The 27326-nt window shown below is 40.1% G+C and overlaps 1 protein-coding gene across 1 annotated transcript in view; it reads right to left on the reverse strand.

Moving 5' to 3' along the window:
- Positions 1-457: 457 nt before the first annotated feature.
- LOC124788777 (triokinase/FMN cyclase-like) overlaps positions 458-27326 on the reverse strand; it is a 79361-nt gene continuing 52492 nt past the window's right edge. Inside the window, exon 2 of the mRNA XM_047256059.1 lies at positions 458-814. Coding sequence (XP_047112015.1) covers positions 458-814 — 357 coding nt within the window. The remainder of the gene's footprint in view (positions 815-27326) is intronic.

Raw genomic sequence — 27326 nt, forward strand, 5'->3', positions numbered from 1 at the left:
GCGGAGGGGTGAAGTGGACTGCGGTAGTCGTCGTGGGGTTGTGGACCACTGCGGCTGCGGCGGGGACGGAGCCTCTCCGTCTTTTCTAGGCCCCCGGTTCACATACAATACAATACAACCTGGCCGGCCGAAGTGGCCGAGCGGTTCTAGGCGCTACAGTCGGAAGCCGCGCGACCGCTGCGGTCACAGGTTCGATTCCTGCCTCGGGCATGGATGTGTGTGTTGTCCTTAGGTTAGTTAGGTTTAAGTGGTTCTAAGTTCTAGGGGACTGATTACCTCAGCAGTTAAGTCCCATAGTGCTCAGAGCCATTTGAACCAATACAACCTGTTACCTTGTACTGTACCATGAATGATGTTTTATAATTCTTCATGTAAGTCGATTTGGTGTCCCTTGCCGACTTTATTAGAAAACTGCAACTGCAAGGAACAGGTTTATTCACAACAGAAGACAGACGCCTCAGAAGAGCATCCGCCCTACTTCGAAGCAGGCTCTGAGCCAGAGGGCGACGGCGTGCGCGCCGGGGTCGGGCACGACGGCCGTGCCGGTGTCGGTCCTCTGGTCCGCCGTGGCCGCCGCCGACCGCTCTGCGGCCGCCACCACTGAGGCCAGCCGGTCCACCCAGTCCGGCGTGGCGCCGTGGGACGCCACCAGCTGCTGCCGCCACTCCACTACCGCCGCCGACAGGGGGTCCAGGAAGGTGCCGTCTCCCACCGTTGACATACAAATGCGGAACATTGCGTCTGTACCAAATTCCAAGGCTTCCAACCATTTAGTCTCACAAACAGTCACCGGTCCTCCATCTTCGTCGAAGACCTGCCCGGAAGTTCACAGATTTTAGCATAACATATTCCACAGCGAGTATTCGTTGAAAATTTGAGACTGTTATAGCACCAAGTGTATACCGGGTGATTATAATTAAAGCGCAGCTATTCACATAGATCCAGCGTGGCTGTATAATCGTATGGGAGCGAAACTTGGTAGATATTCTAATGTCTTAATGCACAACTGATTTATACTGGAAATGAGTCAGTTTCAGTTTTGGCCACCAGGTGGAAATCTGGTGCTGTGTATGCAAGAAAGATATACGGGGTGGAGAATGATTGTGTCACGAAATTTTAATCCTGGATAGCTGATGCCAGTAGGAACCAAAATCACTAATGTTGTGTAGGTCGATAAAGCACCACTTTTAAACTACAGAAACTTGGCGCCACGCGCTCCGATTGGCCGTCGGATTGCCATGCTGCCGTTCGTCGGTTGACGGGCAGCGCTATGGTTGCCACTTCACACATACAAACGTCCCTCGCCCCGTTGCTTCCCCAATATGAAACGCACACTTGTCGAATAGGCCTTGCTGTTTGTCTCCACCTCACGTCAGAGGCATTCACACGTAAGTTTCGCTTCGGAGCACACACACGTCACCTGTGGTTTAGTTATACAGTAAGCGCGGCGGCACAGTATTCGCTTGAAGAACAATGAGATTTCGTTATTGTTTATGGACTAACCGACGGTAATGCGCGTGAAGTTCGACGGTTGTATGAGGAATGGTACCCAGCAATACGCCATTCACACCCGCAAACGTTTACAGCAATTCACTGACGACTTGGTGAAATAGGGTCGTTAGTGGGATATCATGGTGATGCTGGAAGATCTCGAGCACGACGGGATGCTGCATTTTAAAAGACTGTTCTCGAGCACTTCGAGGAAGCACCTACAACAAGTACTCTTTCGATTGGACACGACATGGGTGTCATTCATCGGCTAGTCTGGGAGGTTTTGAGAGATGACAGCCAGCATCCATTTACTTTTCCACCCTGTCCAAGACCTAAATCCTGTAGTGGAATATGAACACAGCGATTTGTCGGTCGTTTCTGCGACGTGTAGCACGAGATCCCGACTTCCCCGTCATTGTATTGTTTACCAATGACTGCACCTTCCCTCGGGATAGCCTTTATAACACTCTAAACGTTCATTTCTGGGCAAGGGGAAATCTTCACGTCACGTACGTCCATGGAGAATGATTTTCGCTCAACATATGGGCAGGCATTGTGGGTGACCATCTCATTGGACCGGTCCGTCTACCTCTTCGACCTATTGGGGCAAATTACCTTCACTTGTTGCAAGAAACTCTAAACGGTCTGCTGGAAGATGTTCCCCTGGACATACAGCTATGCATGTGGTTGCAGCATGATGGGGCGCCTCACATAACAGTCGTGCTGTGGGCGGATATTTAAATGAATTCTTCGACTGCCGGGTAATTGGCTGAGGTGCTCGTTGGATATGGCCTCAATGATCACCAGACTTCACTTTACTGGACTTTTTCCTGTGGGAATTATTCAAGGTTCTAGATCACCCACGCCGACGCGAACAACCTAGAAACGAAGAGGAATTAATCGATCGCATTCAACATGCCGCCAACCACATCAGGGCAATGCCAGGAATCTTTGAAAGAGTTCGGCAAAACAATGTTCGACGTTGCCAAGCTTATGGGGGTCGCCAGTTCGAGCACCTGGTTTAGGTAAACAATGTCCTAACTACAAAAAAGGTCCTTTTCATGGTCGACATAATTTGTAAAAGGCTTTCTGTACGCGAACTAATAGCTGTTGTCGGGTTTGTTCCCGATACGTCTTATTATGAAACTACAATTGATGTGTCGGGACCCCGGCGGATTCGCCCCCCGGGTCCCAAGAGTGGGAGGCTGGCGCCTACCACCGAGCGTGCCGGCACCTTGGATACACCGCAATCTCCGGCAGGCAAAGCAATAGCGGTCATGCGTTGTCCAGAGCATCCGGCAACAAGGCAATCCCCCGGCCAATCTAAGTGCGTGACGCCAAGTTTCCGTAGTTTAAAAACTGTGTGTTGTCGACCTATACAATAACAGTACTTTGGTTCCTACTGGCATCAGCTATCCAGGGTTAAAATTTTGTGACACAGTTGTTCTCCATCCTGTTTAGAACTGTTTCCACTTGTAAGGGGTTAGGAACGGGACGTGGGCAACCAAGGTCAAACAAATGAGAAAGACGTAATATTCATTCTATTATTAACTGCCTCTTGCACAGTTTGTTCAGTATGAGCACTGGAGACGTCGACGAGACGCTGAATCCATAAAACGCTGTGATCAACACTTGCTTTCATTAGTTACGGTGGAATCTGAGCAACGTGTTCCTGAATAATGGCCTTCAGATCAAAGGAGACCGAACATGTCCCTGGTAAACGACTTCTTTTATATGGCCCCAGAGCCAAAAGTCACGTGAATTCAGATTAAGTGATCTTACAGGCCATGCATCTGGAAAACCTCTAGAGATACGTTTGTGGAAGTTTGTGCTTGTGAATACACGCCACACAGTCTCAAACAGCGAGTGCAATGGCTCTTCATGTGTACGTAGTTTTACAGTACCCCCAATTCGGAAGTTCCGTGTAGTCACTGCACACTGTAGCGTAAAATATGCTTTGTCACTCTGTAGAATATTGCCTCGCCAAATGTCATCAACTTCGATCAGTGCCAGGAACCGAAGAGCAAATTCAGAACGTTGCTGTGGATCATATTTCAGTTGCTGCACCATCTGGATCTTGTACGGGCACCAGTGTAGAACAGACCGAATACGTTCCGTACTGTTGACCATGGGACGGACAAATCTCGTGGCACTGTGCGGGCACTAGCACTACCTGGGCACATACTGTATGGTCAGTTACAGCAACAGCAGAATCTTCAATAACTTCCACAGGGATAGGACGCCTTCCTCTTCCAGGTGCCACGCCAAGCTCACTCATGTTTTACAATTTTATTATTACCTTCTTAAAACCAGTTAATAACATTGAGCCTCTCCTCAGACCTTTCAGTCGGCGATACTCTCTCAAAGCAGCTCTGTAATTGCTATAATTCACATAAAACAGTTTCACTAACAGCACAAGGTCTCTCTTCTTGATTGCCACGCTGTTGACTCACATTATGGCTTCTCAAATGACAGTGTGGGTGTCATGCGATCATACAAACAGTGTACAGTGCCAAATTTCACATGGTGGCCTCAATTGGAACTAGTTTGTTTTCAGCGTAAATCGGTTCCACATTAATACACTAGAATATCTACCAAGTTTCGCTACCACATGATAATTAAACCCAACACTGGACTTCCGTGAGTAGCTGCACTTTAATTATAATCACCCAGTATTTCCAGAAGGGAGCTGGAGAGGCGTGAAAGAGGGGGCATTTACCCCTTCTGGAATCCGGGACATAGGCTATTTATTCATTACAGAATCCTCACACGTTTCCAAATATTATTGTGGTGTTATTAATACCAAATTTTTCATTGACGAATGGAATGTGAAACACGGTGAACTTTAGCAAACACTTCATAACCTGCGTTTGTTTGCTTATCAGGCTTTTCACGGTAAATGATACTGGTACCGTTCCCTTGGCACGCCGGCCGGAGTGGCCAAGCGATTCTAGGCGCTGCAGTCTGGAACCGCGCAACCGCTACGGTCGCAGGTTCGAATCCTGCCTCGGGCATGGATGTGTGTGTTGTCCTTAGGTTAGTTAAGTTTAAGTAGTTCTGAGTTCTAGGGGACTGTTGACCTGAGAATTTAAGTCCCATAGTGCTCAGAGCCATTTGAACCATTTTTTCCGTTGGCACGGTGTCGATTTCACCACTGTTTCGCAGTCATAAAGGATGCGAACCCTTAAAGAACATTGTCGACAAAGAGTTCCCAAATCTTCCTCTGCCACCTTTTCGTATGGTCCTTACCGAGCTTCACAAAGGGACCGTCCCTACACTGAGCAAAAGCAGAAGTGGGTGTAGTATACCTGCATCCCGATCTGATGGTTTCTTACATTCACCTCTCCTGGGTTACGTGTTACCCAAACAACGCAGAAATATAGCTTTCCAAGCAGATTTTGTTTAAGTTATAATATGCAAATCATCATAAGTAATAGAAGCCTTGAAAATAACAAACTAAATCCGTTAAATGACACGTTTTATTCACAACAAAGAGTCATACATGGCGTCAAGGTTTAATAAGTGATTTTGGAGGATTTTTCTGTTTCTTCAGTTTGATGCGTATTAGAGGTATGTTTTATGGCTATTTTTGTAGGTAATCAATGGGGTTTCTTAAAGAGATCTGATTTTTTTTCTTTTTCAGAGTCTTAATTTTCAGTATAAACCCAGCATTGTTGGCTTGTTGAAACTGTATTTTTTTTTAAAACTCAGTGTCAGTGGTAATTAAAATGCTTCCGTCCTCTCACACATTAAGGGTATCATTTTATTGTGAATATTTGCTAAAGGAGTCTTTTTTATCGGGTGACATTATGATGTACGTTCATTGAAATACGTTAAACTTCATGATGTTCAAAGTGCATAACTATATTTGTTTATATACTGTACGCAGCTTTTCAGTGGAATGAGCACATCTTAAGACAGCAACTATTTGTCGAAACTGGCAATGTGAAAGTTATTTGGATACCCAAGCGATCGTGGGGTAATGAATTACAATACAAGCACTAACAAAAGAGGCATGCTTCCAATTTACAATGCGTCAGTTAAAAAAAAGTGATGATAACATGAGGTTGTAATTACAGATCATCAAATGATAAAGGTGGCATTTATATTCATATTAATAATGTTAAACGATGGGCTTTGCATACGTGCTTACTTTTAAGATACCAGAGTAATCTACCTTCGGAGTAACATTGAGCCGCTAATTCTCAGAGATACAATGAGTCTTGCATATCTGATGTCAAATGTAAAACTTGCGGCATGACATGCTCCTTGCCTTGGACAACTAGCATTTCTGGATGACAGGATATTGCGGAGAAATGGTTATCCACAGCTTGGGGGATGTTTGGAGAATGAATTTTTTCTATGCAGCGGAGTGTGCGCTGATTGGAAACTTCCTGGAGTTTAAACTGTGTGCCGTACCGGGACTCGAACCGGTGACCTTTGCCTTTCACAGGCAAGCACTTTACCAGCTGAGCTACCCAAGGACGACTCACGATCCACCCTCACAGCCAGGGCGTCCCCTACATTCCAAATTTCACGAGGTCTCGCTCCAGCTCACACTTTTAATCTGACGCGAAGTTTCAAACCAGCGCCCCGCCCACGCAGTGTGAAAATTCATTCTGGGAATAAAGATTTAGCTTCTTACTGAAATAAAAAAGCTAATCCTTACAACAGCAACTAAAACCCATAGCAAGTGCTCAAAGACCGCTCGTCTCACTGCATTCACTGCAACGTAATGGACCGACCAGAACTGGCGCATGGATTCAGAATCATTTGACACTATTGCTTGCACACAGATATGTAATTTCTGATCCATCAGTTCTCATCATACTGTACTCCTCGAACTTTAGAGTTCGCAGGCTTGATGACAGGCTCTTATCTCTAAATTTCTCCCAACAATCCAACACCCTCTCGTCATATTGTGCCGTGCAAACGACTGTTTTAGACTGTTATTTTTTAGTCTTAAATAAAGTAAAAATCGCTGAAGTTCAAACAATTTGTCAAAATTGCTTATTGTTTTTAATTAAAAATGCCTTCTCTGGCTGCACAGTATTTTATTCTCCCAGACGCGTTTCGCCTTTATTCATTTTAAGGCGTCATCAGTGGGCTCTTTAATGATACAGTCATGATACACTTTTGTTTCGATATGTATTGTTCGTAGATTGTAAAATAGTTCACTTCTCGCTTTTTGTGTAAATAAGTGATTTTTTACAGTTTTTCCCGTTCTTAGTTGGCATCCGTGTTTCCCCTCATTTCTTCACCTGCTGGGAGTCGCACTACCGCTCTATTTACGAAAATAGGCATTTTTTAAAGTATCGAATATTTATCTTACCACTTCTCTTTTTTTGCCCTAGTTGTTGTAATACACTATCAGTATTCTGTCACTAATATTGACATTTGATCGAAAACTGTAATTTCAAGTCGTGAGTACTTTGAGTTCAATGTGTGCCTCATCCTGTTTGGTTTGTTAACGTCTTGAAGTCACAGTTTTCTATCAAATGTCTACATTAGTGACAGAATGCTGATAGTGCATTACAAGAACAAGGGCAAACAAAATTAAAAGTGCGAAGAAAAATGTTCGAAACCTAAAAACGTACCTATTTTCGTAAATAGAGCGGTAGTGCGACCTCTAGCAGGTGAACAGAACGGGGGAAACACAGATACCAACTAAGAACGGTAAGAACTGTAAGTAATCACTTACTTACATAAAAAGCGAGAAGTGAACTGTTTTGTAATCTACGAATAATAAATATTAAAACAAAGGTGTATCGTACCTGTATCATTATACCAGGGTTGTCCAGAAAGTAAGTTTCTATCGGTCGCGAAATAAAAACCACTGGGAAAATCCGGTAAAGTTTTGCACTGATGTGTTGGGTAGTGTCTCTAGTACGCCAATCGATCGTGTCGCGCTGCTCTTTTCAGTTTTGAGTGAACAGTGAGCACGTAAAGATGCGTAGCGAATAGCGTCTCTCGCCAAGTACGAGGGCCTGGTCAGATTTCGCCTGTGCCATGCAGCCCACATAACACGACGGTCGAGCAGTTCCTTCTTCATGCCAATTCTCGGCAGCACATTGCAGGGGCAATGAAGACGCTCCTGCAGCGTTTCCGATGAGAAGTGTTTGATCACCCACTACACAGTCCTGAGTCTCATCTCTGCTCACAAGAGCCGCTGGCTATGAAAACAAAATTTTTCCACAGACAACGAGCTGCAGACCAGTGCAGATAACTGGCCGAAAGCAAAGGCGGCTGCTTTCTATGACGATGATATTGAAAAATTCATACAACACTACGACAAAACTCGAAGTTGGAGCAGCGACTATGTAGAGAAGTAGGTGGAAGCTGTACCTAACAGTTGCAAATAAAACGTTTCTGGTTTTCACTGTGGTTTCCATTTCATAGCCAATCGGATCTTACTTTCTAGACAAGAGAGAATAAAATGCAGTGGGTCAAGAGAAGACGTTTTTATTTACAAAACAAATATTTCTGTGCTTGCTTCGGTGGATAGCCACGCAAACAAACTCGTGCCTAACAACTGTTTGTCAAGAACTTTGGTCACCTGTCGGTGGTTTGAACGACTCAGTCCCTCGTACTATCTACAGCGAAAAATCTCTTTTAATTAGGATGATGTTTGTTGTGAATCATTCGTTCGGTTTTTCGAGTTACGTAAACGCATGTCTCCAATTTCGAGTACAGAAACATTGCCCCTTCTTTTATACCAGTAATTAACTTAAATGTTGGTAAACTCCACAGTGGATATACGATTATGTATTACGTTTAATGGCAGTATCACGAATTGCAATAAGGAAGGAAACTGTTTGTTATAAAACAGTTTTAAAAACACGTGTCTCACAGGAAACATTAGTTTAGGTTCTTTTTATCCGAATATTCTTGGTTTGGGATCCTCCACCGTCTCTATAATTTCAGCCGTTAAGCTCTACGACATTCTGTATACTCGTACATTAAGGAAGGTATTCTTGACAAGACCGAGTGTGAAGCCAGCCATTATTGTAAATGACATCAGTCTGGTCACGTAGGAAACAGCAGCGTTCGTAGTGGTAGTTCCCGTTACTTCTAGCTGATGCAGTCTCAAAAAATCCAAGGCGTGACTATAGCCAACAGCAGCAGTTGCGACGACTAAGTCCTGTAAACGACATCAGGAAACGACGACAAAGCCTAAGGGCTCTACGATCGCTTGAGCCAATAAAGGAAGAGGTAAGGGAGGTGGATACAAGCCTATCTAAGAAGAACGAGGAGAAAAGTGTCGCGCTCTGATCCGCCGCCATGCTGTCTGGACCCAACATTGTGGTTGATGTGGTACTGAACATACAGAGAAACTTTAGTGCGCTTAAAACTACCCGATGTTAACGTGTGTCATTTGGCGCTGCTGCGTTGCGACATCGGCTAGCACGGTTAGAGGCGATACGCAAACACAGCGGATCACTTCGCAAATGTTGAAATGCTATTCATGTAACACGGAGTGATGTTGGTAACTGCTGCCATGAGATACGGCGGGAACTCGAGATGCTTTGTCCGCAGCTGATTTTAAATGACTAATGACACAATTACGGCAGACAACTTGTTTTGTAATCCTGAATCTACTCTCGCGTTCTAACCTGACCACAACCTCATGGTGTTCAATGTAACCGAGAAAACGGCTGTCAGTAACCTGCGGCAGAACCATTAATCACGCTCGCTTTGCCCTCGGAGATTAAATCTGACCTGTACGATCAAACTCGAGGCAACAAAAATTCAGTTTCAGCGCTAAAAGCGAGCTGTAATTTCTCGCTTTTGTAGCAAAGCTGTCGTGGGTGGAACTCATTTACAGGTTACAGGCGACACAGGCAGATTCCAAACGAAAATATAATGATAGGTAGAAAAGAGAGAAAATAAAAAAGTCAATACGCTGTTAAAAGTTGAAAATGAGGCGACAAAGGCTTAAAAATAAAAAATTGTGTTGAAACCAATTAATTGAAGCTAATAATAAACAGAATCATTTTGATAAAGATTTTGCCATCGAACAGGATCGCAACCCACGATCATCTGCACCACTGCGCTATGAAATACCTTCACATTGTAAGGCGTATGCTTCGCCGGCGATGGGCGAAGCATGACAGAATCTCTGACCAGAGAGTAGTTTATTGTTAGTTGTTGCTTGTCGCGAGTCTGCGCTAGTCTGCGCGAGTCGACAGTAGTAGCGAGTCGGTAGTAGTCTGGAGCAGTCTGCGGGAGTCGGCATGCGTCGGCTGTGTGCTCTGGTCGCGACTCTGGTCAGGACTCTGGAGGATGAGTATTGTTGTAGAAGGTAAAGAAGCAGCCTTGCGCATATTTAATAATGTATGTTAATTGTAATTTAATTTGTTCCAAAAAGATGCCCCAATAATAATTTTCATAATATAGAGTAATTTTTTAAAGAAAAGCATTCATTTCAATTTAAAGAATATTTCCATTGCATGATCATTCCTTCCAAGAATTAGAAAAAAATGTACGCCAGCATTGCACGAAGCTGTGCTAAAAATTTTTACATAAGAGCAGATATATTCGCAGTTTTATTGAGGTAAGAATTTTTGCCTTTTTATTCAGAATACAGGGCCGAAGGTCAGCGTTGCTGTCCTTATAAAATTTACCAGATATTATTATTTCTGTTAGGAGGTTACATTTCGTACATGGTTCATTATTTAATTAATATTATTGTGTGGGTTTATGGTCAATTATCATTCATTAATTTTTGTCTGGGGAGTTAACGCTTGGCTCCATTTTCATTATTTTCATTTATCAATATTTTTGCGGGGAGGTTACACTTGGCGACATCCGGCCAGGATCGTATTTCTTTGTGAATCTTCTGAGAAGTAGTCATATATCTGCTCTTATTTACTTGAATGTAATTAGCATTTGGCGCAACACATTTTCTAATTTGTCACTCTTTCTTCCACAGATCATCGGCAATTTGTTGCTCTTTGTTGTAATAGTGTTTGTTGGATTTTACATTGTCTTTGTTTCATTTGCGAACAATTTTGATTTGTGTAAAAATGCCGCGAAAAACTGTTAACAGTACATCGCGATGTATAATGAGTGAAATAGCCGACTCAAATAATTTGACCGATAGTACTTGCGACACGCAGTGTAATGATGACAATCCTTCAATTACAGACAATCAGTGTGTACCGACCACTAATGTTGATTTTGATCCTAGTGATGAAAAGACGAATCACGCAGTGTAATGATGACAATCCTTCAATTACAGACAATCAGTGTGTACCGACCACTAATGTTGATTTTGATCCTAGTGATGAAAAGACGAATTCAATTGTGTCGTCTGTTAATTTAACGACAATTGATGACGTGGGCGTTCTGTTGCAATGAGCGCTGCCCAGCTTGACACACCCGGTTTGCAGGATTTATGTGACAAACAGATAAATTTTTATAATGAAAATGAACAGTGTAATCAGAGTACGATAGATTTATTTAATTCCGGTGTAGTGACCGATAGTGCACATCCGATTGGCAAACCCTTTCAGAAATTACAGAATGACCAAATGGTCCCACAAAACGTGATAATTGCAGGTACGGCATCAAACAGCACAGAGAATAGAGTAGGTAATATTGGGTTGGATCAAGTTATGGCATTTTTTAAACAACTTAATGAAAAAATAGACAGCAATTCCAAACAGTCGAATGAAAGACAAGAGGAAAACCACAAACAACTTAATGAAAATTTCAAACAACTTAATGAAAAATATGACAACCTTAATGAAAAATTAGACTACAATTCCAAACAGTTGAATGAAAAATTAGACAACAATTCCAGACAGCTTAGTGAATAGATTACAGCCGTTGCCGCGCAATGTCATGATACTAAAGAACAATTACGTGAGGAAATTGAGGCTTGTGCTAGGAAAAGTAGTGAAGAAATTAGATCTGTTGCTCAAGAATTAAGGAATACGTAAGCAGCTGCAACAGAATCACTTAGAGACGAAATTAGTGCAGTCGGTAAACAATGCTTTACGCGACGAGTTTAAATTAATGACAGCAGAACTTTCGCGCACGCTGGATGCAAAAGTAGACGAGAAATTCGACCAACAGAACAGTCAAATTGACGAACGTTCTAATCACCACCTACAAAACAGTGAAACGCGTTTCCGTAAATTTATACAGGAACAGAGTAAAGTAAAGCGACAAGTTATGGAAACAATTACCGCACAGAGACAGGAAGATAAACGCAAATTGTTTACGAAAGCAAAAACATACGTAGACAACAATATTGCTACTGTATCAGACGAAATTAATACAATCAAACAGTTGAACACAGAATTGCGTGATGAAATTTCCGATCTTAAAACAAAAACAGACACATACACAGTAGATTTTCAGACAGTGACCGACAGACTTGAACAATTAGAACTAATTCAAGATCCCGATGTCATCAAAGCTGACGTTAAAAAATTGAACGAAACCACACGTAAAATACAAAAACAGATTAATGCTTGTGACACTAAAAACGATGATCAGGTAAAAATACTGACTGAAAAATATTACGAATTGGCCAGTCGTATTGGTGTTATTGAAAGTAATAATGATAGCAAATCAGACGATACTTCACCGATTTCGTTTAACCAAACACCTGAATTCCAAAATCTACAGCAGACAATCAGTGAGATAGATTCGTCTAATAACACATTACGTAGAAAATTGTCAACTTTACAGCAAGAGGTAACAGAGATGAAAAATGTTTCAGCGTTTAACACATCACAGCAGATGCCACTTTGCGAACATTTGTCAGACTCACATAGTGTGTATAATTTAGGTAATTTACAGAGAGTACGTGAGTTACATTCCGAACTGTCACAGACAAATAGATTCTCATACAATCGTGAACCTGTTCAGACGCACAGAGACGATAATTTTGATTACAAACATTTTCTATCAGCGAGAAAATTTAAAGTATTTAAAAATGACAGAACACAGATCCACCCCTTGGATTGGATACAACAATTTAGCTTTGTTTTACCACCAACTTAGCCTGTAACGCACAAACTTGAATTTATTTGCAGTTTTTTGGAAGGCGAACCAGCAACTCGTATGAGACCGATCGCGAGACAATGCTATTTGGTAGAAGAATTTCAGACTGCTTTTCTGTCAGCGTATTGGTCGAAGACGACACAGCGCGGAATTAAGGATCAATTAATTAGTTTACCGAATTATGAGAACTCAAATTTTTCCACTGTCACGCAATTTTTTGAGCACATGGTCCAACAAAACCAGTACTTAAGTGAACCATACAGTGAATCTGCACTTATACAATTATGCATTTCTAAACTACCACGATCATTAAGAGAGTCACTTTTAACGGGTCATCAGAAGGAAAATATTTCGGCATTCAGAGATCTGTTACAGCTTTTGGAAGTGCAGCAATCGGATTATTCCTTTATAAACAAAAATTTTTCATATAATAACCAAGGTCAACAAACATACAGCAATTACGATCAGCCATGTAATTTCAATAGCAAAGGTAATAGACGTTTCAGGAACGACAACCACCAGAACTTTAATAACAGGCAAAATTTTAATTATCAGTATCGTCAAAATTATCAGCAAGAGGAACCACATTTTGGTAACAATAGACGTTTTTCCCAACGACAGCAACAAAACCAATCGGTTAGCATACCTAAGCAACAATGTAATGTACAAGGTCAACCAGGCTTTAATGTTTCGCCGCGTACGCGTATAGCGTCGCCCCCAACAAATAGTAACGCACAGCAACAAGGAAATCAGTACGTACAGAAAACACACTATTTCAATTCCTATCGGAATGCACCGTATAGAAATGACTATCATGACAGACGTAAAAATAATGAGCATAATTTTCAGCGTACATTTAATAACAGTCGGTCTTATCAGCAGCAAGAACATCCGCCACAACATATAATCATGAATGAACCAGACAGTAGATATCATCCCGAACGTAATACGTCAGGAAGAAATAATAGAACAGTACAAATAGTGGAAATGCCACAGCATCCTCCTGAAAATAATAACACGTCAGATAGAATTTGACTAGATGCAGTACAGGTTGCATCTTCCAGTAACGTAAGCAATAGTTCAGATACACAGAATATTGTTCACGAAAATGTTATTACTTTTGACGACATCCGAGACACCCTTTTGCAGGAAAGACCAGTTGTTCAAAAAACTATTTCACACCCTGTCATCGAAATTAATATTGGATCATCGAAATTTTCAGCAGTAATCGATTCTGGATCACCTACGTCAGTCATAAATGAGGAAACTTTCAACGAGTGTAACAAAGAGAATACTTATCCTACGTTACCATTAGGCAAAACTAAAGTAAAAGGAGCAGTATCTAGTAAAAGAGTAGATGTTAAATTACAGACACATTTATCATTTTGTATTGCAGGTCATACATTTCACTCAAATTTTTGGATTATTCCGTTATTGACAACAGACATTATTTTAGGTACGAATTTTTTGGTACAACACGATGCCATTATTGACTTTCAAAACTCCTATTTAATATTGAAGGATGAAAATGTACAACTGGCTTTAAAATTTCAGCACTCTTTATCTGCGGAAGAACGAACAATTAATCGTACAGAGGTCATTTCCGCATCATGTAACATAGACGGTAATTCCACATTGTTCACAGATACATACGTACACAACTATAATACTCCAGACGAAACCGACTATGACGTTATACAGACGATTTCTGATAAAGTTAAACAGAGCAGTGCAAATACAGACGACGAACGTACGCAACTACACAAAATTCTTTTACAGCAAGCTCCAGTTTTTGACAACGTTCCTGGTACTATGTCCGGCTTTATGTATGAATTTCAAGTTAAACAGCACGACACATTTAAAGCCAAGCATTATCCCATTCCGTATATTCACAGAGAACAAGTTAAGAAAGAATTGCAAGCTATGCTTGACCAAGGAATTATTGAACCGGCAGTTAGTCCGTACATAAACCCGCTCCATATTGTTAAGAAAAAAGATGGTTCACTTCGCCTCGTACTTGATTCGCGTCACATCAATGACATCATTATTAATGAAACAGATCGCCCACAGACACTAGAAGAACTTCTACAGAAATTTCATGATACTGCTATTTATTCCACATTAGATTTGAAATCGGGATTTTGGCAAATTCAGCTCCATCCGAACTGCAGAAAGTACACAGCATTTCTCTGTTTTGGTGACTGTTATCAATTTTGTAAATTACCGTTCGGTTTAACTATTTCTTCAGCAGCTTTTATTCGCGGTTTGAATACAATACTTCCGACAGAACTTAAAGACAGAATCACAACGTACGTAGACGACATTCTTATTGCAGAAGCTAGCTGGTCTGAACACAATTTGATTCTTGAACAACTGTTACAAACTTTTCGTGCACAAGGACTCACAGTTAATCTCAGTAAATCGCACTTTGGTAAAACTTCTATAAAATTTCTTGGACATGTAATTTCAACAGAGGGCATTACGCCTGACCCGGAAAAACTTCAAGCTTTACGTGACATTACTGTTCCTACGACGAAGAAACAGCTACGCAGTTTTTTGGGTTTAATTAACTTTTTTCGTAAATTTATTCATTACTCTGCTTTAGACACACCTAGATTATGTCAATTGACAGGTGAAAACACTATTTGATCCTGGAATAGGCAAGTACATTGTGAATTTGTGAACCTGAAAGAAGCCTTGTTGAATGCACCACTTTTATCGCACCCAGATCTTACCAGAAATTTTTCCATTGCCATCGGCAGTTCTAACACCGCTTTAGGCGTACCCATTTTTCAGGAAATTGAAGAAGATGGTTCTACAGTAATTAAAAACATCGCTTTTGCAAGTCGCATTCTGTCACCTGCTGAACGTAATTATTCTGTTACAGAACTTGAAACATTATGTGTTGTATGGGCTTTTACCAGATTTAGGCATTTTCTTTTTTGGAAGACACACTACCGTTTACACAGATCATAGAGCGATACAGTTTTTACTTTCCGCTAAATTTACACAAGACAGATTAAGCAGATGGAAACTTTATTTGCAGGAATTTAATTTTACAATTGTTCACATTCCCGGGACACAAAATGTTGTAGCAGACGCACTATCCCGTTCTCTCAGTGACAATCAGCAAGACATCGCAACCAACTTCTGCAAAGCAAATTTCAGCGTCATGTACATTCAACAAGTTGCATTTGAAAATTTCATTTCGTCGTCATTACAAGACATAGCACAAGAGCAGAATAAAGACAACGTATGGAAAGAGATTAAACACCTTTGGCAAGATAGGAATAATGTTACCATTAGAAACCATTACACTGTACGCAATGACGTTCTGTTTCGCCGCTCTCATCCTGACAGCAACAATTGGTTATTATGCATTCCTGACGAACTTGTCAACAAATTAATCTGGTATACTCATTTAAGTTATGCACATTACGGAGCTAGAAAATGTTTTCTTATACTGAGACAGAACTGTTATTTTACCAACATGGAGAAACGTATACGACGAGTTTTAGCATCATGTAAAATCTGCCAGAAAGCTAAATCAGACACGACTTCATATATTCCTCGATTACATCCCATTGTACCTGTTAAATTAAGACACATGGCGGCTGTAGACATTTTTGGTCCGATTCCCAGAACTAATAGAGGTTTTTGCTACATCTTTGTCGCTGTTGAACTCACTTCAAAACTTGTTACCTTCACTCCGTTACGCAAAGCTACTGCTAAAACTGTTTCGAAAGCATTTGTAAAACATTTTCTATTTCATGTAGGGCCTGTGTTGAAAGTAATTTCCGACAATGGACCACAGTTTCGATCTGCTATATGGACACGTATGTTACGAGCTAGAAACATTTCTCCGATATACACTCCTGGAAATTGAAATAAGAACACCGTGAATTCATTGTCCCAGGAAGGGGAAACTTTATTGACACATTCCTGGGGTCAGATACATCACATGATCACACTGACAGAACCACAGGCACATAGACACAGGCAACAGAGCATGCACAATGTCGGCACTAGTACAGTGTATATCCGCCTTTCGCAGCAATGCAGGCTGCAATTCTCCCATGGAGACGATCGTAGAGATGCTGGATGTAGTCCTGTGGAACGGCTTGCCATGCCATTTCCACCTGGCGCCTCAGTTGGACCAGCGTTCGTGCTGGACGTGCAGACCGCGTGAGACGACGCTTCATCCAGTCCCAAACATGCTCAATGGGGGACAGATCCAGAGATCTTGCTGGCCAGGGTAGTTGACTTACACCTTCTAGAGCACGTTGGGTGGCACGGGATACATGCGGACGTGCAATGTCCTGTTGGAACAGCAAGTTCCCTTGCCGGTCTAGGAATGGGAGAACGATGGGTTCGATGACGGTTTGGATGTACCGTGCACTATTCAGTGTCCCCTCGACGATCACCAGTGGTGTACGGCCAGTGTAGGAGATCGCTCCCCACACCATGATGCCGGGTGTTGGCCCTGTGTGCCTCGGTCGTATGCAGTCCTGATTGTGGCGCTCACCTGCACGGCGCCAAACACGCATACGACCATCATTGGCACCAAGGCAGAAGCGACTCTCATCGCTGAAGACGACACGTCTCCATTCGTCCCTCCATTCGCGCCTGTCGCGACACCACTGGAGGCGGGCTGCACGATGTTGGGGCGTGAGCGGAAGACGGCCTAACGGTGTGCGGGACCGTAGCCCAGCTTCATGGAGACGGTTGCGAATGGTCCTCGCCGATACCCCAGGAGCAACAGTGTCCCTAATTTGCTGGGAAGTGGCGGTGCGGTCCCCTACGGCACTGCGTAGGATCCTACGGTCTTGGCGTGCATCCGTGCGTCGCTGCGGTCCGGTCCCAGGTCGACGGGCACGTGCACCTTCCGCCGACCACTGGCGACAACATCGATGTACTGTGGAGACCTCATGCCCCACGTGTTGAGCAATTCGGCGGTACGTCCACCCGGCCTCCCGCATGCCCACTATACGCTCTCGCTCAAAGTCCGTCAACTGCACATACGGTTCACGTCCACGCTGTCGCGGCATGCTACCAGTGTTAAAGACTGCGATGGAGCTCCGTATGCCACGGCAAACTGGCTGACACTGACGGCGGCGGTGCACAAATGCTGCGCAGCTAGCGCCATTCGACGGCCAACACCGCGGTTCCTGGTGTGTCCGCTGTGCCGTGCGTGTGATCATTGCTTGTACAGCCCTCTCGCAGTGTCCGGAGCAAGTATGGTGGGTCTGACACACCGGTGTCAATGTGTTCTTTTTTCCATTTCCAGGAGTGTATATATATCCAGGTACCATGCTTCTTCGAACCCTTGTGAACGATTAATGAAAGAAATTGGTAAACTGTGTAGAATTTACTGCCATAAAAAACATATTGATTGGGACACACACATACTCTCATTCCAAGATGTAATTAATTCCATACCGAATGAATCTACTATGCTATCTCTGTCTGTTATACTGAAAAATGTTGAACCACCCAACAAATTTAAAGAATTAGTAACATTTCCTAAATTTCGTCGACTACGACACCATGAAATAATTGACATTGCGCTGAATAACATCAAATATGCCGCAGAGCGCCGGAGAAGACAACAAAAACAAGTTTGTATACGCCGTGACTTTCACATTGGACAGAAGATATTAGTACGTACACACTATTTATCCAATAGAGGAAAAGGTAGGTGCAGTAAACATGAACTTCTATACACAGGTCCATATCGGTTTCGCAGCATTCCTCACCTCAATGTAGTACACGTCGAAACTTTGAGAACCAGAAAAACCAAAGGGAACCACCACGTGTCGAACGTCAAACCTTTTATTGAATGAAGATACTTTATGATTTATCACACTGTAATGCCATTTCCTAATTTTTTTTTGACCACTTATGCAATTATATTTATGTGACTACTTACTGATGATTGTCGTATTTTTTCTTGGCAAGTGCCCGGCAAGGTAAGGTTAGCAGGTCGCTTTTGTTGTCGTTACACATCAGACCGTGCATATTTTCCATTTTTTATGTATGTATGATTGTTTTTTTGTTTTGTTTGTATGCACTATGAAATATTTAAGATATAACAAACACCAGTTGACTTTAGCATTTTGCCTTATGATATCTCAACATCGTGACTACTTTGCTTTTTTTTTTGCTGCTACATTGTGATACACTGTGTATATTTTTGCTTCTGAACACTGTCGATGCTTTTGACACATTACGTTTTCTGCCATGCTATGCTGTATGCTCAATTATGTTACTACAAACCAGTTTTTATCTAATGGGTATATGAATTAAATGCAAGACATTAATCTTTGTTCATCATTTTCAGAAAGAAATAACGTGTAAACGAAATAAATTAAACAGAAATGGGAATTTCACCTTCGGAATGAACGAAAGAAGATGCAATACCTCGTGATGAAGAGTAAATGGATCAGAATTAACAAGGATTAACAAGAATATACTATACACATCGTAGAATAGCAGTCTTAACTAATTTTTTCTTTCAGAATACGAGGCAATTGATGCAGACTGTCAGACAGAACTACACATCTTAGTTTTAGTGATGGAATATGCTAGAAATAAGGAATTCTATACTATGAATAGTTGTATAATGAATAATGAAGTGACTTTTTTGCAGATGATAATGAATGATGATGAATAGTGACGAAGAATATGCTACTATGGATAATGAAGTTTTTTCTTTACAGATGATGATAATAATGGAATTATGATGATATGGATAATGAAGTTTTTCTTTGCAGGTGATGATAATGAAGTTTTTCTATGCAGATGAAAATAATGATGAAGTTTATATATTTACTGTTAGTTAAGAAATGCTATGTAGTTATTTAAGTATTTGTTGCAGTTCGTTTTGACAGTATGTCTTATGTCGCATGGTATGATGACTGAAGGTTTTGGGAAGGACAGCTAGAGAACATATATATTTTTATACACATTTCACTACCTGTTAACTCGAAGTTCACTACTTTTTCAGCATTATGTGCGTTTCCTCTTTCAGCTTAATAATCCATTTTGTATTTTTTGCAGGAGAAATTATTCACGACATTAATACGCTATAAGCAGTTGGTCATTAAACCTGTTGTAGTACTTGCATTTTTTACCCATTTGTGTGTGTCATTCATGAATGTGATCACTTGTTTCACAACTTTGCTACAGCTGACTCATGACGAATGACGTTACACATCTTCATTTGCAGCAATAACTCAAAAGCAAATATTGTTATGCCCCAGTAATTAATTATGGATCCCAACGCAATGCATTGCCAGCACAAAAAATGTATTAACAGTCGCAAATAATGCTACCAGTTTAAGAGAGTTCTGAGTAATACTGAATAATGTTTTCTAGTCACAGACCTTTAATAATAGTTACAGTATGTTACATTTTCATTATGTCCTATGTCACTGGAATGATCAGTTCTGAGTAATATGTCATTTGAATGATGAATTCTGAGTAATACTGAATGATGACTTATGCATTAATGCTATTCCAATAATTAACTCATTTTGAATGATGACTTCTGAATAATACTGATTAATGTTTTGTAAAACTATATGAATACTTTGTAACTGGCCAATGAGTGCCAATAATTATTTTTAAGTAACTGGCCAAAGAGTGCCAATAATTATTTTAAATATGTCATATGTCACTTGAATGATGAAAAATGTTTTGTACTATTCAATACTTGCTATATGTTTTGTAAGTGATCAACGAATGCCACTGTTTCTTATACTTTAAATTTATATTATGTCGCTTTCATGCTATATATATGAATTAGCTCCTGTTTTGAATGATGACTTCTGATGATTTGTAACTGGCCAATGTTCTCTTTAAACAGATTACTTATGAACATTGTTCTGTAATACTTCATACATGGTACAGAAATGTTCAGTAACTGGGCGATGAGTGCCATCAGTCACTGAAATCAGTTGTTAGACTAGTGTAATTCTCAATGAAGACTAGTATGTGACTTAATGTCCTTCACCTTCTGACCTAATTACCAGAAATACTGCAATATCCGCTTGTCCTGTCTATCCTCATGATCATGGAGCACTATATTTGGTTTTTGCACTAATTCTACATTGGCGTACCTTACAAGAATGTTGACACGACATGCTGTCCACCACCTAGAGCGATGGAGATGTTATTATGATCCCACTGTTTGGTGTACCTAGTGTACTACCAAAATGGTAGCTTCAGATTGTCTTACTTGGTGTTGTGCTTCTGTAGAAAGATATGGACTTTCAGTGCAGCTGCGTGCAACCTAAAGTGCTACAACCATGACGCAATCCTTCCCATTCCTTTTATAATTCTTGTAAAATGATAAAGACATATACAGTGCATGTGCACTCTATGCCATTTGTTAATATTATTTGTACTCATTACATATACATTTTTTTTGTGATTCCCAGATATGTTCTGTATTATAGTGCATGTGCACTTTCATCATTTTGTTAACATGATTTGTATTCATTGCATGTACATTTTTGTGATTTGTTGATATGTTCTGAACTTCAGTGCGTGTGCACTTTTGTCATTTGTCAATATGATTTGTACTCATTATGTTTATTTGTTGTAAAAAAATGCTAAAGAGTTTTACAGTGCATGTGCACTTTTGCCATTTGTTAATATGTTTTGTACTCATTGTGTATACATTTTGTCTTTACTTGATATGTTCTGAACTTCAGTGCATGTGCACTTTTGTCATTTGTCAATATGATTTGTACTCATTATGTTTATTTGTTGTAAAAATATTAGAGAGTTTTACAGTGCATGTGCACTTTGTGCCATTTGTACTCATTATGTATACACTTTTTTGTGATTCCCAGATATGTTCTGTATTACAGTGCATGTGCACTTTCGTCATTTTGTTAACATGATTTGTATTCATAGCATTTTGTGATTTGCTGATATGTTCTGAACTACAGTGCGTGTGCACTTCTGCCATTTGTTAATATGTTTTGTACTCATTGTCTATATATTTTGTTGTTGCTTGATATGTCTGTACTCAGTGCATGTGCACTATATTTTATTTCATGTTCTGCAATTTTTCATATATATATATATATATATATATATATATATATATATATATATATATATATATATTCTGTGATTGTAAAGTTAGTTAATTAAGAAAAATTTGTTGCTCATGGCAAGTCCAATTGACTCACCATCTCTGCCAAATATTTGCCCCCCCAGTGGAGGGTTATGTAAGGCGTATGCTTTGCCGGCGATGGGCGAAGCATGACAGAATCTCTGACCAGAGAGTAGTTTATTGTTAGTTGTTGCTTGTCGTGAGTCTGCGCGAGTCGACAGTAGTAGCGAGTCGGTAGTAGTCTGGAGCAGTCTGCGGGAGTCGGCATGCGTCAGCTGTGTGCTCTGGTCGCGACTCTGGTCAGGACTCTGGAGCATGAGTATTGTTGTACAAGGTAAAGAAGCAGCCTTGCGCATATTTAATAATGTATGTTAATTGTAATTTAATTTGTTCCAAAAAGATGCCCCAATAATAATTTTCATAATATAAAGTAATTTTTTAAAGAAAAGCATTCATTTCAATTTAAAGAATATTTCCATTGCATGATCATTCCTTCCAAGAATTAGAAAAAAATATACGCCAGCATTGCACGAAGCTGTGCTAAAAATTTTTACATAAGAGAAGATATATTCGCAGTTTTATTGAGGTAAGAATTTTTGCTTTTTTATTCAGAATACAGGGCCGAAGTTCAGCGCTGCTGTCCTTATAAAATTTACCAGATATTATTATTTCTGTTAGGAGGTTACATTTCGTACATGGTTCATTTTTTAATTAATATTATTGTGTGGGTTTATGGTCAATTATCATTCATTAATTTTTGCCTGGGGAGTTTACGCTTGGCTCCATTTTCATTATTTTCATTTATCAATATTTTTGCGGGAAGGTTACAACATTAATTGTTATATTGCCGGGCTCAGTGGTCTAGCAGTTCTAGGCGCTCAGTCCGGAGCCGCGCGACTGCTACGGTCGCAGGTTCGAATCCTGCCTCGGGCATGGATGTGTGTGATGTCCTTAGGTTAGTTAGGTTTAAGTAGTTCTAAGTTCTAGGGGAATGATGACCATAGATGTTAAGTCCCATAGTGCTCAGAGCCATTTGAACCAATTGTTATATTGATTTATCTCTACAACCAGCTGCAATGATCGTTTGCTTTTGTTCGGTTTCAAGCCATGTCGTATGAAGTTTATTTACCGTAAGCCGACCTCTGTGACGACAATATTTCAATATGTGAAGCAGAATCAAATTTGGGTGGAAGGTTGGCAGCCCTGCAGCCTGGCGGACGCGCATGTACGAAACTCTCACTAAGTTAAGCGATTAATATTGAAATAAGAGCTAATTTAGTTAATATTACATTTTAGACTAGTGCATTTACTTCTTATCTAATCTATCTATTACAGGTTTCGCTTTTCTAAACGTAATTACATCGAAAAGGAAGTATTTAATAAAGGCCGGCAGTCGCGAGTTTGTTTACGAACTTAGGCGTAAATTTCGTACGAGCGTAGATATTTGTTTTTGACTAGACTTAGCGCTTCAAAGTTAAATTATTTCGTGTCTCTCATCCATAATTTGTGTGGTTACTTAAAAGTTTTTGAAGCAAGATTATAAGTTTGTTTACATTAGTGTTTAGTTACATATTAGTACAGGTTACGAAACTATTGTGTTGAAGTTATTTTCTGCTTTTGTGTTACATTTTACTATCAAACCATGTGTGACAAGTGCGGTAGTTGCCGCAGAAATTTGAAAGAGGGGGTGTTCTGTATAGACTGTAGGTTGTGCTTTCACTGGGGCGAGTGCAGCGGAGAGGAAACGAGGGTAGATAATGAGGCTCTTCCCTGTCAGTGTAGGTTATCTAGAAAGGAAAGAAAAATCGCGGAACCGGAGGCAAAGACTTGTGCCCTTAAGGCTGAATTAGAAATCGCGAATTTGGAATTATGTAAACTAAGGGAGGAAAAGGACTCTGGGCGCTGGGAAAAGGTAGCAAGCAAAGGGCGAAAAAGGGAAACAATTGACAGAACTTCTGAAATTCAGTTAGCAAATCAGTTTGGCTTGCTATGTGAAGTGGTGGAGTAAGGGCCTCATTCAGATGTAGCTGAATGTAGGTTGAAGCAGAATACTAGCTTAAAGAAAAAAGACAGGTCGGGATCAAACCAGAATAGGAAAAGAAAAATTCTGTATACAGGTAGCAGTCATGGGAGGGGTGTGGCCCAACAGCTTCAGGAGACATTAGGGACAGAGTACCATGTCACAAGTTTTGTGAAACCAAGCGCTAGCCTTAGCCAGGTGACGAAAAACTTAGGTCAGAAGGAAGATCAAGTAATTATAGTTTGGGGGAGCAAGAAACAGCCTGGCTATGAATCCAAGATATAGTATTAGGAGTGACCTGGATAAAATAGGAGCAGAAACTGGGCACACGAATGTGGGGTTTGTGGAGGTCTTTCAGTGCTATGATCAGCCTTGGGTAAACACTGCTGTAAGGCGTGTTAACACTGAGCTGAACGGGATGCTCCAGACACCAGCAAAGTCTCACATGAACGTTCTTCCAGTTGATGCTGTTGGTAGGTGGGGCTACACTACACCTGTCCTGTACCGTAATAGGAAGGGGAAAGGTAAGTTAGCTTCTCTATTACCAGATACTGTAAGGGGGGGCCACAGTCACACAAGGGGTCATCCCTGTGATTATTGGGACCAGGCAGACAGGTTTTTTAGGTTAAAGCCAAATTCCAGACAGACAACAACCAAGGAAAATAGAAGAAAAGAAACTTCATGCACAGCAAATAGGGATAAAGCTAAGGGTGGTATCAACTTACTTCACCAAAATATCAAGGGAATAAAAAATAAAGTAGATGAGCTGATAATGTGTTTAGATAATCTCAAAAATAAGAATGAGATTGATATACTTTGTCTGAGCACCCTGTAACTGTGGGGATGGAAAATGTCAGTACAAATGGCTATAATTTAGCATCTTACACTTGTAGATCTGGTATGGATAAAGGAGGAGTTGCCATTTTCATAAAACAAGGGTATAAATACGGAACTGTTGAAGTAAGCAAATTTTGTGTTGATCAGCACTTTGAGGTTTGTGCATGTGAACTTCAGCTAGATAATGTTGCGTTGATATTAGCAACAGTGTACAGGTCTCCACTAGGAGATTGGAAGCTATTCACAAAAAAGTTTGACTCCATATTATGCTGTCTCTCAGACAGAAAGAAGAAGTTATTAATCTGTGGTGATTTCAATGTTAACTTTCTATACAATTCTAATAGGAAAAGTGAACTAGAAGTGTTGTTAACAACATATAACATAGAATCAGTGATCAATTTCCATACACGTATAGCTCAGGACAGTAGTACTCTAATAGATAATGTATTTGTACAGCAAGATGATGGAGAACAAACACATGCTTTCCCTGTGGTAAATGGATTATCTGACCACGATGCACAACTGATTAACTTACAAAACCTAACAGGCTGTACACTTCAGAAACCATTAAGTAAAAGTGTGAGGGTGCTCAACCCGCTATCTATAGATCACTTCAGAGAAAGTTTAGGACATGTAAACTGGGAAGATGTATATAATGAGCCAAATGCTAATGATAAATGCAGCATATTTCTTGATAAATTTATATCCCTTTGTGAACTATGTTTTCCAAAGATAATTACTAAATGCAACACCACAAACTTTTCAAAGAAGCCTTGGATTACTACAGGCATTAAAGTGTCTTCAAAAAGAAAAAAGAAAACTGTATGAGACAGCAAGAACTAGTAAAGATCCAGAAGTAGTTTTACACTATAAAAATTATTGTAACATACTGAGAAAAGTTGTAAGGAAATCAAGAAATATATGTGTTAGAGAAGAAATTAACAACTCCAGCAATAAAATCAAATCAATATGGAATGTTGTTAGAAGGGAGACAGGAAAAGTAACCACTGGGGTAGGTAGTGTTACTGTTAAAGAGAATGAGACCATCTTAACCAACAGTACACAGGTAGCCAATGTATTTAACAATCACTTCGGAAGTGTAGGAGAAAAAATTGGTGAGAATAGTTAAAAAGAAAAAGCCAGGCAGTGCATGGAAAAAAGTTTTGAAAAATTTTACTCAGATTAAGTTTCATCTAACAACCTCTTGTGAAATAAGGAAAATTATTAAATCTTTGAAAGATAAATGTTCTGTTGGAGTAGATGACATCTCTAACGAGTTATTAAAACAATGTGGAGCAATTACAGCTTGTGTTTTGAGTCACATATGTAATGCTTCACTGACTGAGGGTATTTTTCCAGACAGGTTAAAATATGCCATTGTCAGGCCTCTCTACAAAAAGGGGAAACCACAGATGTCAATAATTACCGGCCAGTATCCTTGCTTACAGCATTTTCAAAAATCTTTGAGAAAGTAATGTACTCAAGAGTGGTTAGCCATCTAAACAGTAATGGGATACTTAGTAAATCACAGTTCGGATTTCATAAATGCTGTTCCACTGAGACAGCAATATACAATTTCACTGTCCACATAATAGAGTCTTTAAATAGTAAAATGTCACCAGTATGAATATTCTGTGACTTATCCAAAGCATTTGATTGTGTGAACCATGACATCATGTTAGAGAAATGATAATTCTATGGTAAAAATGGAACAGCATATGAGTGGTTTAAGTCATATCTACAGAACAGGGAGCAAAAAGTCTCTCTATATGCTTCAAGTGATTCAAAGGAGTTTGCCACTTCATCTAACTGGGGTGAAATTACATTAGGTGTTCCACAAGGTTCGATCATGGGTCCCCTCCTGTTCTTGATATATGTGAATGACCCCCCTTCTTATGTGAAACAAGATGCTGAACTGACACTGTTTGCTGATGATACAAGCATAATTATTAATCCAGTAAAAGAAAGTCCGATAGAAAATGATACAAATAAGATCTTTGGAAAAGTTATTAACTGGTTTTCTGCGAATGGGCTTGCTCTGAACTTCGAAAAAACACAGTACATCCAATTTTCTGCTGCAAAAGTATAATTCCTTCAATAAACATAACACATCAAAAGAAGTTAGTAGCCAGGGTAGAACATACTAAGTTTTTGGGTGTACATATAGATGAGAATCTTAATTGGAAAAATCATATTTTGGATCTCCTAAAGCGACTAGGTCCAGCAACTTTTGCAATCAGAATAATTACCAATTTTGAGGATGTAGAAACTAGTAAGCTAACATACTTTGCATACTTCCACTCTCTGATGTCATACAGAATAATATTCTGGGCAACTCAACACTTAGGCAAAAGGTATTCACTGTTCAAAAGAAAGTAGTTAGAATAATGTGTGGGGTTCATAGTCGCACATCTTGTAAGCATCAGTTTAAAAGGTTAGGAATTCTTACAACTGCTTCATGGTACATTTACTCAGTAATGAAATTTTTTCTCAACAACCTGAGCCAGCTTAAAATCAACAGCGACATTCATGATGACAATACCAGAAAAAAGAAAGACCTACACTATCCTTTACTTAACCTATCTTTGGCACAGAAAGGGGTAAAATATGCTGCTATAAATTTTTTTGATAAATTACCAGATGAAATAAAATGTCTGACAGACAGCAGTAATAGTTTCAAAAACAAAATGAAATCATACCTACTTGACAACTCCTTCTATACCAGAGATGAATTCTTGAATATGAGTAAATAAATCTGGAGATATAATAAATGCATTTTGTGCCATTTAAAGGAATGGGATAGATAACAGAAATATTTAGGCATAACACTGTAAT

This window comes from Schistocerca piceifrons, chromosome 3 (assembly GCF_021461385.2).
Source record: "Schistocerca piceifrons isolate TAMUIC-IGC-003096 chromosome 3, iqSchPice1.1, whole genome shotgun sequence".
NCBI classification, from domain to species: Eukaryota; Metazoa; Arthropoda; class Insecta; order Orthoptera; family Acrididae; genus Schistocerca; species Schistocerca piceifrons.